Source organism: Drosophila busckii, chromosome 2R, assembly GCF_011750605.1.
Source record: "Drosophila busckii strain San Diego stock center, stock number 13000-0081.31 chromosome 2R, ASM1175060v1, whole genome shotgun sequence".
Lineage (NCBI taxonomy): Eukaryota > Metazoa > Arthropoda > Insecta > Diptera > Drosophilidae > Drosophila > Drosophila busckii.
The window spans coordinates 14,433,394-14,445,696 of NC_046605.1; the positions used below are offsets into that span (position 1 = coordinate 14,433,394).

Here is a 12,303-nt window from a genome sequence, read left to right on the forward strand (position 1 = left end):
CTTTGGCAAGGTTTGGGTTCGAGTGCGTTTGTTTTGTTGTTATGCTGTCTGTTGACATGTGCAATTACTTGTAATTGCTTGTGGCATATGCTGCTCGATTTTAGTGACAGCAACATGACAATGGGCGTGTGCAACAATTAGTGAGTTAAACAAAATGCAAATATTAGCTAAATTTATGTCTACGCAAAAAGTTTAAAGCCAAAGTTAACAGATAAGGCCTGAACTGTGTGTGTGTGCGATGTGTTTGCCGGCTTATGCACACTTGGCTGGCTGTGTTCAAAAAATAACAAACTTATTGTTTTCAGTTTGCCAATGACAGTATTTGCGTTCGCTTTATACTCTCGGTGCAGCCAAGTAAAAGCAAATGCTGCAACAAATATCGCTTTGCATATTGCATTTGGCAGCTAGCAAGCAAGCGCTATCTCTGTCTCTTTCGCTCTGTGGCAACACACAAGCGTGTTTAAAATGCCAGCTATTGTTGTGGCAACAAAAGAATCAATTCCAATTGCAAACAGTTATAGCTAAGCGAATTATAAAATGAGCTGCGAGCTAAGCTTATAAATATTTTGTTGATTTTAGAAAAAGCAAATGTTAAGTAATCTTTATGGCAATCATGAGCTTTGAACTTAAACTGTTATCAGTTGAGCGCGTTCAAACGCTGTTTGGCTGCGCTGTTTAGTTTCAATTAAGCAGACGAAGATTTAGGTTGGTAAAATGCAGCAGCAGTTGTTACTACTGCCACTGATTGTGGCACTTGCAGCAGCAACAGCAACTACGCCAGACAAATGTGGCACGTTCAGCAGCTGTCTGGGCTTCACCAATGCCACTGGCTGGCGTGTGATAGAAGCACCCGGCTTGGCAGCCTTTCCCGTGCCCTGTGATGGGCAAACTCCCGGAGCCGGATCCGGCTGGACGGTAATGCAGCGTCGTGTGGATGGCAGCGTGCGCTTCCAGCGCAGTTGGGCAGCCTATCGCGCTGGATTTGGCGATCTTCAAGCTGATTATTTTATTGGACTCGAAGCACTGCATAGACTGACGACACACCAGCCACATGAGCTGTATATCTTTATGGAAAATTTTAAAAACAAACAGGCCTATGCACGCTACGACAATTTTGTAGTGGCGTCTGAATCGGAGGGATATAAGCTGCTGGAGCTGGGCATGTATGTGGGCACTGCTGGCGATGATTTCTCGCTCAACAAGGGCATGAAGTTCTCTACTATGGACAAGGATAACGATGTATATTGGCAGAACTGTGCACTGGAGAGTCAGGGCGGCTGGTGGCATAAGAATTGCACTTCAGTGTAAGTTGGCAAATTACTGGCATAATAATTTATATTTGTATATAATTTTTATTTAATTGGCAGCAATCTGAATGGCGAGTACTTTGATAGTCAGCTGGATGAGTACAAGGGCATACGCTGGTGGAGCTGGAATGATAATGAGACACTAAAGTCAGTTAAAATGTTAATCAGACCCAAAGCCAAATAAAGCTGCCAGCCAAGCAGTTTACAATTTTTTTTATTCGAGCTCTCGAAAGTTGCCAGCTCAAGCCGCAATGAGTACAAGCTGCAGCTGGAGCTACAGTGAGCTGCAAAAGTTACACTACGCCTGCAATTAAAACAATTCTAAAGGCCAACACTGTTACTGCTGCTGCTGCTGCAACGGAAATTGCGGGCTCAACTTGCAATTTGTTTGCTATTGTTTGTTGTTATTGCAATTAAAAATTATTGTATTTTTTGGTGTGTCTGCCTGGCTGTGTGTGTGTGTGTTACGAGCTGCATTGAACAAGTGGCAAAAGCGGAAACGGAAAGTGTGCCATTATGTGTAGATGAGCGCAGCGGATGTGCAGCTAGCTGGGGTTGATTTAGTTATCTGCCATTGGCAGCGCTGCCAAACCGCACTTTGTGGCAGGAACTTTTGCAGCGTGTTGCTCTGCGTTGCTGCCAGTTGGAAGACTTCTTGCTTGCTGGCTGCCACAATAAAACAGTCCAACGCCAAAGGCCACAGAAAGTTAAGCCACCACCCAACCGCCAGCTGACTGCGCAGCTTTAACAAAAATAAAGCATAATACGTAGTACTTGCTGTTGTTTGTCTGGCAAATCAAATCACAGCTTGCAATCAAATGCAAATGGTTATTAGATTAGTTGATTTCCAAAGGCGCCCCCAAAACGATGCACGCTCTTCAACTTGAAATTAGACAGTTGGACAGACAGCTTGCACCTGTAGCAAGAGCAATGACAGCTGATTTCCAACTTCATTCAGGTTGCGTACTGACTGAAAGTGAATTATATATGCATTAAGTCTGAGATAAAGCTACAGATAAAATTCGTACAGCATTTCAAGCAGTCTGTCAGTCAGTTTGCATGCGCTGCTTGAAAGTTTAGCTTAAAAATCATAAAAAACGTTTTTATAATCATGTAGTACTTAAGGCTTCAGCTATTTAAAAGCAGTGCAACTGCTTAGCAAATGAAAATGAACTGCTTGAAATAATAAAAGAATAAGTTAGAGCTCAGTTGGGTCACATTGGAGTTTGAGTTTCGCCAGCTGACTGCTTGCAAGCAGTGCACTAAAATTAAATCGTTTACTCACACGCATATTTCACCTGTTAGCGCACATACCCTTGCTCGTGTGTTTATATTTGTAGGGTCCTTGCAGTTAATAACAAAGTGATGGAATATGCGACAGCAGCTGTCGCGATTTCAAACAGCTTTCAAATGCCAAAAGGTTATACGTTCAATGACAGTCAGTCAGCCAGTCAGTTGGTGAGTGAGTGAGTTTGTTTTGTGGTGCCCTTTGGCACTCTTTTAAATTGAGTCTGATGAAATTAGTTTCTGTGTGTGCAGCGAGGTGTTGAACGTGAAGTGAAATTTGATGTTGTCTTAAATTGTTTAGTGAATGCTTCTGGTAAATGAAATAAAACTGTCAGAAAAATAGCAAATGTATTTGAAATTCTATAGAACTCTGGAGAATGTGTAGCTATTGTTTTATATTTTAATTTTTATAGCATCTTGAACTGAACTTTATGACTCTGCCTTAGGCGGTCTACACATTTATAGCTTGACATTATGTTCATGATTTTTTTATTCCTATTTGTAGGCAGCTCTGGCAAATTTGCGGCTTTGCTTTCTTGTGTCAATTATTTAGTTTTTTTTTTTTTTTTGTTTTTGCTGCCAACGCTGCATGCAACGTTTTTTGTTGCGCTCTCTGCAGATTTTAATTGAATCTCATATACAAAGTTGCAGCCGCAGCAGCAGCAGCGAGTAGGGCAAATGGAAGTTGCATTGTGATCCTGATCCCCAAGCAGTGCATTAACTTGCGGCAGGTTCGTTGCATTGTTGGCTTGATATCAGAGGCAGCAGCAGCAGCAGCAGCGCTTTTTTTATTTTTATTTTTTTTATCGTTGGCCACATCTGCACCAAATAAAATAATTGAACGTTTTGCGATAAGCATCAGCCAGCAAACGCTGACGCTGAGCGTCTAAAAAGATGCTGCCGGCCTGCTGGCTGGCTGGCTGGTTGACTGGCTGGCTGGCTGGCTGTGGCTTAAACGAGTGGCTTGCAACTTGTAGCAGCTTCATCTGGTTACGAGCTAAAGAGCTTAAGTTTACTCTCTGTGCTCGTGTACAGCAAATGTCATGTTTACAGAACCGCACTCAGTCGATTTGTGTCAAAGTTGAGCTTGGTATCTATAAAATTATATAATACACTTCCTGATTTTAACTTAGCTGCTGCTGCTGTTGTTGTTGTTGTTGTTGTTGTTGTTGTTGTTGCTGCTGCTGTTTCTAGTCCACAATGGCCACTGTGTTGGACCAACGCTTGCTTGGCATTTGTCTTTACATGCCGCGGCATTGTTTAGTCGTCCGACCCTATGTTTAATCTAAAGGTTTGGGTCTTGGCCAAGTGGCTAAGCGGCTATTGTGCTGCCGTTTGGCTGAACTCAAAAAGCCACACGGACCAACTTGGCCAACAGCATGCGTATGGTGCCGGCCAACAAAGTTAATACGATGCGCTGCAAGAAAGTTTTCGCAAACTAATTTTCATTAAGCTCCTTTGCTCTGAACTGAGCGCTTTTGAATTTAAAATATAACTCATTTATGGTTTAACTTTTCTAAACATCAGCAATTAAAACTGACATGGCTCATGGTTTTAATTGTAAAAGTTGTATACGATTTTTTTCTATTTTGTTATCAATTTGTTAAAAGCTTAAGACATTTAGATTATTTTTATGTTGGCTCTTATAATTTAATATAGCATAGCAGTTTTCATTATTTATTAGTATTTTTCAGATCTAACTTGAACTTAATTTGGACAACTTCTAAATTAATTGATGCATATAATCTCAGCAAATAATCTAGGGTAAGCAGTTCATCTTGATCCAGTGCTGTGCTCAATAATTATTTAAACTAAGTTCAGACACTCTAGGAAATAAATATTTATTTCCATATTTAAAAATATTTGTTTGAATTTAGTGTTCCCATTATTATTTTAAAGAGAGAGTAACTCTCTCAGCATATTTTTTACCTAGCAAGAATTAGTTATTATAATCGGTTATTTATTTTTTTCAAAAGACATTCTTCTTATGCTCAAGTATAAATTGAAGAAAAGGGAAACAAAACAAGAAGTGTACCAATATTTATTTCGTTCAGGTCTAAATCGTATATTTTGTTATTAGCTTTATACTGGGTCTTCTAATATTAAAGCAACTAATCAATTTCCAAATACTTCAATTATGTTAAGTATAATGAAATATAATTATAATCTGTAGTTCATTATGAAGACTTCGATATATTTTTAAAACTTTCGTGGCAACCTTTGTGTAGCGCAGAATTCTCTTAGAGCGATCAGCGCTAAGTACGCAGAGTCGGTGGCTCAGACTGAGACTGCAACAAGTCTTGGCCCCAAAAGCGATATGCTGATAATATGATTTTCAGTTAATAAATAACTGCCCTAAAGAGGCGATAGCTTTATGCTTGAGCTTGAGCTTGAGCTTGAGCTTGTGCATTGCTTTGGGTTTCGGTTCACTTTGATTAACTGTTGTCAAGAGCTTGGGCAGTCATGGCACGAGCTCTGCCAGCATATCCCTTCCCCCACCGCCCATCACAAGCTTTCCACTCTTTGTTTTTATACAGTGGCTGCTGATGGCTTTGTTCGATTGCCGCTGCTGCAAATTACTTATGCATTATTATAACTTTGATTTTGCTGACTGCCACAGCGAGCAGTCAATAACAGCAACATGCCAAAACGAAGGAGGAGGTGGAGAAGAAGCAGAAAAAGGGAATAAAAGTAAACAAGGCGCACGTTCAATTTATCTTGATGCGTTGCTGTTGTTGTCGAGGCTGCTACGATTTTTCAACTGCGGCGCGTTCTGCTGTCTTCATTGTGGCGTTATCTCAGCTTTATATACACACACACACACATATACTATTTATATATATTATATATATTATAATATATATATTATAACTTTTTGTATACGTTTTATTTGGTGCTGCATACGTCAGTTGCAAGTTGATAAGCCAACGAGGCGAGCGTTGCAAGTTGAAAGTTGCTACCATTTTTGCATGGCACACTAAAATATTTCTCGTGTAAAGGGCCCCGCCGTTTGCTGATTTAGTGTGGCACAATGCGAGTAGTCGGCGCAAATCCCACAGGGTAGATCTGCACAGCTGATAACATTACGTATACGCCATGGACTGACTGTCTTCGTATTTACCCACCGAAAATTGCGGCCTGTGAATTATTTTTTGACAACTCTTTGGTCATCGATTAAGCAGCTTAAGGCTTATCTGCCCATACGCGCTGTCGACCAAACGAAATTAACGTTGGGCCAGCTAACAAGAGTTGAGTGAACCCCAAAGCAGATAAGGCCTGAACCTAAAGCGGAAATTAAAATCAACTTAAGTAACATATGAACATTATATGTGGCAACAACGACAACAACAACAACAACAAGCATTGGCCTGTCACATATCTAGGCAGCTGCAGTGCCAGAGCCCATCTGAGCTTTAAAGATCACTATCAATTAGCTGCAAATCAAATGGCAAAAAGCCTCGCATGCTCACTAAACTATTTATTAATGCCTAAACGTTAGCTGTGTGTCTTTTGGCGGGCCCGCTTGGCATTCGTCTATCATGGCCTGGCTGGCTGGCTGGCTGGCTGGCTGACTGACTGGCTTTGTGTGCATTTAATTGAAATGAATTCATTTAAGCAGCGATTTGCCTTGCAAATCCAAATCCGAATCCGACTCGCTACCTTTGACTGCAGCTCAACATGTCTAATGGCTGTGCACATCCAAAAGGGTAAACAGTGGGTAGCGGGGTCGGCTTTGGCTTTACAATAATTTAAACTGCATTAAATATATACGAAAATTAACTGCCAGCCAACTGTGCCGTGCCGTGCCGTGCAGCGCCGCGACTATTGCGACTGTTGCTCCAATTGTGCGGCAAACTGTTGCACGTTTTGCATGTCACTAAAATTGCTTCATTTGTGTCCACGCGAATGTCAACCCGGGCACATGATAAGCCCCAACGACGACGACGACGACGACCCAGCGCTGACATAATGAGTGACTTTTTACTAAATGGGGGTTGGGGAGCCCCATAGACTTAAATGAATTGCAAACAAACTGCATGCACACAGTTGGTTAACAATTTTTAATTATGCCCTGCGGTTGTTTGCGCAAACTTTTCCAAACTCAATTTTCAATAATTTGCTAACTGGACAGCAGCAGAGCAGGCGTAGCCATGTCAGGGGACATATTGGACACATCAAGTTTTCAATTTGCTTGCAACAACAAACATTAGCAAACGTGACTGCTCGCCCGCCCGCCAGACCCACTGCCTGCCACATAGAAAAAGTTTTTCAAGCAGCAGTCCTTGCTGCAATTCACACAAAAGCAACACATAAAAGAAAAAGTCTTTTTTATGATGAGCTAATGTGTGGGTGCTTATCGAACATATCAGCAGCAAGTGCTAAAAATATAAACAAAGGCATATGTTGCTATTGGGCGTGGCATGGGCGGGCAGCGGTTCGTTCTAGCTGTTGACAATTTAAGTATAAAAAAAATTATAGCAACAATTGCACAGAGTGTAGAAACTATATTAACAAAAAATGTTGACCTAAATACTCTATATGTTGATATTTTTAAATTAATATATATATATACTCTATTATTTTATTGTATATTCCACACAGAGGCCTCGGCTATGAACTATAACTAACACTTACTTAGATCTGATTGTGATTTTCTCAACTATTTACATTTTGTTTTTTTACTTTTTACAATTTATATATTTAGCTTATTTAATACAAAATACTTTAAGCACATAAGATTCATTTACCGTGCATTTCAACATTGAATAAATAAATAAATACTACATCCTGGCTATGCCAGTTCCATAAGCTTTAGCTATTGTCTCAAACAATGAATTTGAATTCAATCAAGCTCGCTTTAATAAAAATGACTCGCACTGTGATAAATATATAAACAAATGCAAGGTACGTTTTGAAACGACGTATATACCAATCTGTATTTATTGTATGCATTCAATATAAGTTGCGAAAGCATTCAGAGCATGCGTTTGTTCACCTATGCAATATAGCTAAGAATTTGTTTTGTGTATTGCACAATTAGCTCTACTCTGATTTAAAATTGTTTGTGCTCACATCTGTTGCTGCTGCTTTAACAAAACTTAAAACTTAATACCTAACTGTAGTGTAGGCTAAGTTGCAATTAATTAATTTAGATTCGTAGTACAAATAATCTAAAATAATTTAGCCACATCTTAGTCGCTTGCCAAGCATAACATCTACGCATTCTTGATTTGTTTTGATTTCACAAATCCAAATGCAACATGCAGCAATTTAAAGAACAAGCTTTAATATTTGTTTTAAGCTTATAAAAATTAGCTTTCAAATATGCTAGGTTCATGCATTTATCCATTTACAAATATGATAAAGTATATATATAATCACTAAGCATACATGTATGCTTGTATGCTTAGTGATATAATATAATGATGAAGTATATATATAATATAAAATAATTAATGAACAGCTATGTAAGACATAAGTTCCTAAAATAGATGCATAAAATCATCAGACTGAACATTGAATTAAAGTGATACTCTGATGATTGCTACATCAGCATTAAGCTTCAGTTTTACAAGCTATAAGTGTAAGCTTCATAGCTGGTGGAGCCTGTGACATTGCCACCTGTCGTCCACTCGAATGTTTTTATGAATCGTGCGAAAGAACTCTTTAGCTTATTTTCTAGCACATTGTCGTTGGCATTTAGTTTTTGTAGGCAATAAATTGAAATTCTATCGACTCCGCTATAGCAATTATGCAATTGTTTGTGCTGCAAATAAAATGAAGCCAAGTGTATGCACTGGGATGCAAATAGCAGACCAAACTAAACGGAACAAAAACAAAAAAAAAACACAAGCAAGCAAAAAAGAAAAGCTGAAACGAAGGCAACAGCGTTGGTTTTCTTTTGGTTTGCCCGTCTAAAAACTCCAAATCGATATGCAAATAAACGAATGAGGCGTACACACAAATCGCAAAACGAGCTAACCGAGCCAGCGAGCACTGAGTTGATATGCCACGCCTCTCTCGTGCGCCCGCCTCCTGTTGCATAGTAGCACTACTCAAAGTCGTTTTGACCAAATTCGTCGCTGGCTTCTGCTTACCTAAAGACACACGGCAACTATTACAACTGCCGACTACATATGCCTCCCCCCAGCCCCCCAACCCACCCCTGACTTCTACTACTTCAGTCTGATTTTGAGCATTTGCTTTGGTGGTCCACTCTTGGCCATGGCTTCTGTTTGTGTTATTCTTTGGCTATTGCTACCAAATTGTGCATGCAATTTATTTTTAAAGAAATAATTGCTCTGGCATTGCTCTCCCAGCGATTATGCAAATATTAGTATGTATTTGCTTTTGTTGTTGTTGTTGCTTTTGTTGCTGCTGCTGCTGCTGCTGCTGCTGCTTTCGTCTGCCATTCCTAAGCCAAATAACTCGCTTTATTATAAACCACTGCACGGGCAGCAAGTGAAAGAGTTGAATCTGTTTGCATAGTTATCGTCTAATTTGAATATGCCACACACAAAGCACCAATTGCTTTACACAAATTTCACATAAATCAATAATAGCTGCAAATAAAAAGTTACTTGAATAAATGCATTAATAACTAACAAATGTTTTTTTGTAAATTTCTTGTTATTTTTATTAAATTTGTTTGCAATGCCTGAAAGTATGTAGCGAAAAATATTTACTGGCATTTGCTTTAAAGGGAGCAAAGATTGGGAACTATTTAAGTAGCAAAAGCGTTGAGTTGCAGCAAGTCAATTAATTAAGTCAAGATAGTGAATTAATTGCTAGTGGCACCACTGAATTGTAAATTAACCCAAAATCAGCTGCGAGTTTGTTTTAGCAATAAAATTTCTGCTGATTCTGTTTGATAAATTTGAAAGATAGAACAATGGATTTGCCACAAACATTATTAACTTTAACATATAACATTATCTTCTTTCAAGTGGTTTGAATTAATTATGAATGATAATAATAATTTGGTTATATATATTGGTAAAGTTCGTTAAAAATTCAAGCACTTAAATTACAATTTAAAGTAATTGCGAACATAAAGCTATGAATATTATTTTAAATTATGTTACAAAAATTGTTTTGCATAAATTTAAAATATAAACTGAATATTAAAAAATGCAAATGCCAGTTATAATATTAGACAATAATATTAAAAAATATTACTGGCATTCCAAGTAAAATTCTGTTCTCATTTTCTGACTCTCTTCAAATTGAAACTTTACTTAAACGCGCTTATAATTATGTTAATAATTTTTTATAGTAAGCAATTCATTTAAATTTTTGTCGGCTGTTTGCAAATTCAAACTGCTAAAACTTAAAGTTGCAACTTTCTGTGGGCACATAAAACACATGCCACATGCCTGAACCTGAACCTGAACCTGAGCCATCATTTCGGGTTAATGAAAGTGGCAGTAAATGAAATTGGCATCAAGTTATTATGTTGCTGTTGCTTTGTTGCCTGCTTTCGTTCCAAGTGTGTGAGCGTATGCGTGTGTGTGCTTGTGTGTGTGTGATCAGCCCAGACATGTGGGCCTCGCCAAAAGTTTATCTTATAAAACAACAACAAGCACTTAAGTGTTATATGCCACCGTATTACAACTGGCGAAGCGAAAAGAACAGAGAGCAGCTAAATTCGTACCCAAAATGCAACGTAGCATAAATGAAAGAAAGCTGATAAGAAAAACTTGCGAACAACAAGCCAAAAAGGCGGCGCACAAAAATTGCTGCCCGCATAAAAGAAATTCATGTGTGTGTGTGTGAGAATGAAATAATAAAATAAAACTCAAATTGAATGTTGCGATTCGTTGGCGCGTCGTGTTCAGGTGACCAGCAATTCCCCACAGGTGCAGGCTGAGCCAAGTTAACGGTGCCTCTCCTCAACATATTAGCAATTGCCCTTAGCGCTATAAAACAAGCCAAACATTTTGACATGGGTCAGTCGCCAGTCTTAGCCGCAAAACGAGGCGAGTCCCAAATACAGATTTGACCCTTTCTGCGCCTGGGTGTTGCACCCATGTCAAAAGTAACAGGCCCCCCAATGAAGAAAAAAAAGAAAGTTCAGCGTCAGTCATAACATATCATATCTGCAGTTCTCTTAAAACACTTTTTAATGAGTTGCAGTTTTTTGCTGCAGAAAAGTGATTTCCAAATCTCAACTTCAATTTGCACTGAATTGTATTTCCGTTCAATTAAAACTGCCATACTCTAGCTAAGAGTCAGTGTGAATTTCAACTCATTAAAAGGCAAATTCGTTTGAATTTAGCTGAGAGGCTTTAATTTAATCTGCCATACTCTAGCTAAGAGTCAGTGTGAATTTCAACTCATTAAAAGGCAAATTCGTTTGAATTTAGCTGAGAGGCTTTAACTAGGCTTGACTTGTAGACTTTTGCTAACAATGTTTAATATTAGATTTTAATTTTATTTTATGTTTAAGTATTTTTTGTATTTGATTTAGAACTTGTTGTTATTGAATTCGCACTTAAATTCCGCCTTTATTTATTTTTGATTTCTGCTGGCTTTGCAGCTTTTGTTTATTGACTTTAGGGTATATAAAGTTTACTTTTTATTTACATATGCATTTTATGACATGCCTTATCGCGCAGCCAGCTCGTTTACCTTTGTGGAGTGGTGTTGGCCAGCTTATCAAAGCTGCCTCCTCCTTGGTCTGTCTGTCAGAGTGTTTATGATATGCTTGCCCAAAATGCAGCTTGAAGCGACGACCACGCAGCGAGGGCTTTGCCAATTAGCAGCTGAAGCCAATGGCAGGCAAATATGTATTTATGAAGTTGAAGTTTAGCTTGAAGCAAGACTTGCTTGCAACTCGCTTCCGTCACACAATAAATTTATAGCAAATCATGCGCGGCTCTTCGAACGTGTGTGTGTGTGTGTTCGTGTCTGTGTGTGTGTGTGACATGCGACATTATAATGCCACATTATGTTGCAAGTGCGTGAAAGAACCGTACATCAGCACATTGCAGTCATAAATCAAAAATCCACAAACACATGCAATCCAACGTTGTCTATGCCACGTTGCTCTGCTGCTGCCGCCGCTGCTGCTGCTGCTGCTGATGCTGCGTGTGTGCAGCTTGTTTGTATCTGTGGCAAGTATTCGTAAAATTATTACACTTGACATGATTGAATATACCGCTGAGCATACACACACATGCATACATTTGTACTTACATACATATGGATGAGATACGAGTTGGCGATTGCCGCAGCAGCAGCAGCAGCAGCAGCGAATGTCCACTCGGTTGGCCTTCCCGCGTGCTTGTTTTAGTTATTATTATTATATTCAGCTGCTGCTGCTGCTGCTGGTGCTTTTGCTGTCTTGGACATACATAGTTTTGTCTGCTTTCGTTTGCTGCGTCGTTGTGTCCCAGTGGGCAATTCCCGTTTCTCCACATGTATGCTGCGAGTTGACATGCCACATAAATGTAAGTGCCTACAATGTTGTTTAGCTGAATTACACTGCAAGAAAATAATGCATTGTTATAAAAAGTTGAAGCTAGTCGATCAAATCAAACAACACAGCGTTAAGTGCTCATTAGCTTAGCAACATGTTGCGCAACATTCAATGCTGCTGACGATCGAGCGAACAGCTTGTGAAAATGTATCGATATCAATGTATCGAAGCTTATTGCGCAACACTTGTTTGCTGGCATTTAAATTAAACGCTTGAAACAAATCTCGC

General features: G+C 39.0%; 1 protein-coding gene across 1 annotated transcript; it reads left to right on the forward strand.

Moving 5' to 3' along the window:
* The first annotated feature begins 672 nt into the window (after positions 1–672).
* Positions 673–1,508, forward strand: LOC108595831 (fibrinogen C domain-containing protein 1). The gene is made up of 2 exons (XM_017981122.2): positions 673–1,304; positions 1,368–1,508. Exons 1-2 carry the CDS (start codon positions 715–717, stop codon positions 1,489–1,491), a joined length of 714 nt encoding a protein of 237 aa, XP_017836611.1. The 5' UTR covers positions 673–714; the 3' UTR covers positions 1,492–1,508.
* The last annotated feature ends 10,795 nt before the right edge of the window (positions 1,509–12,303 follow it).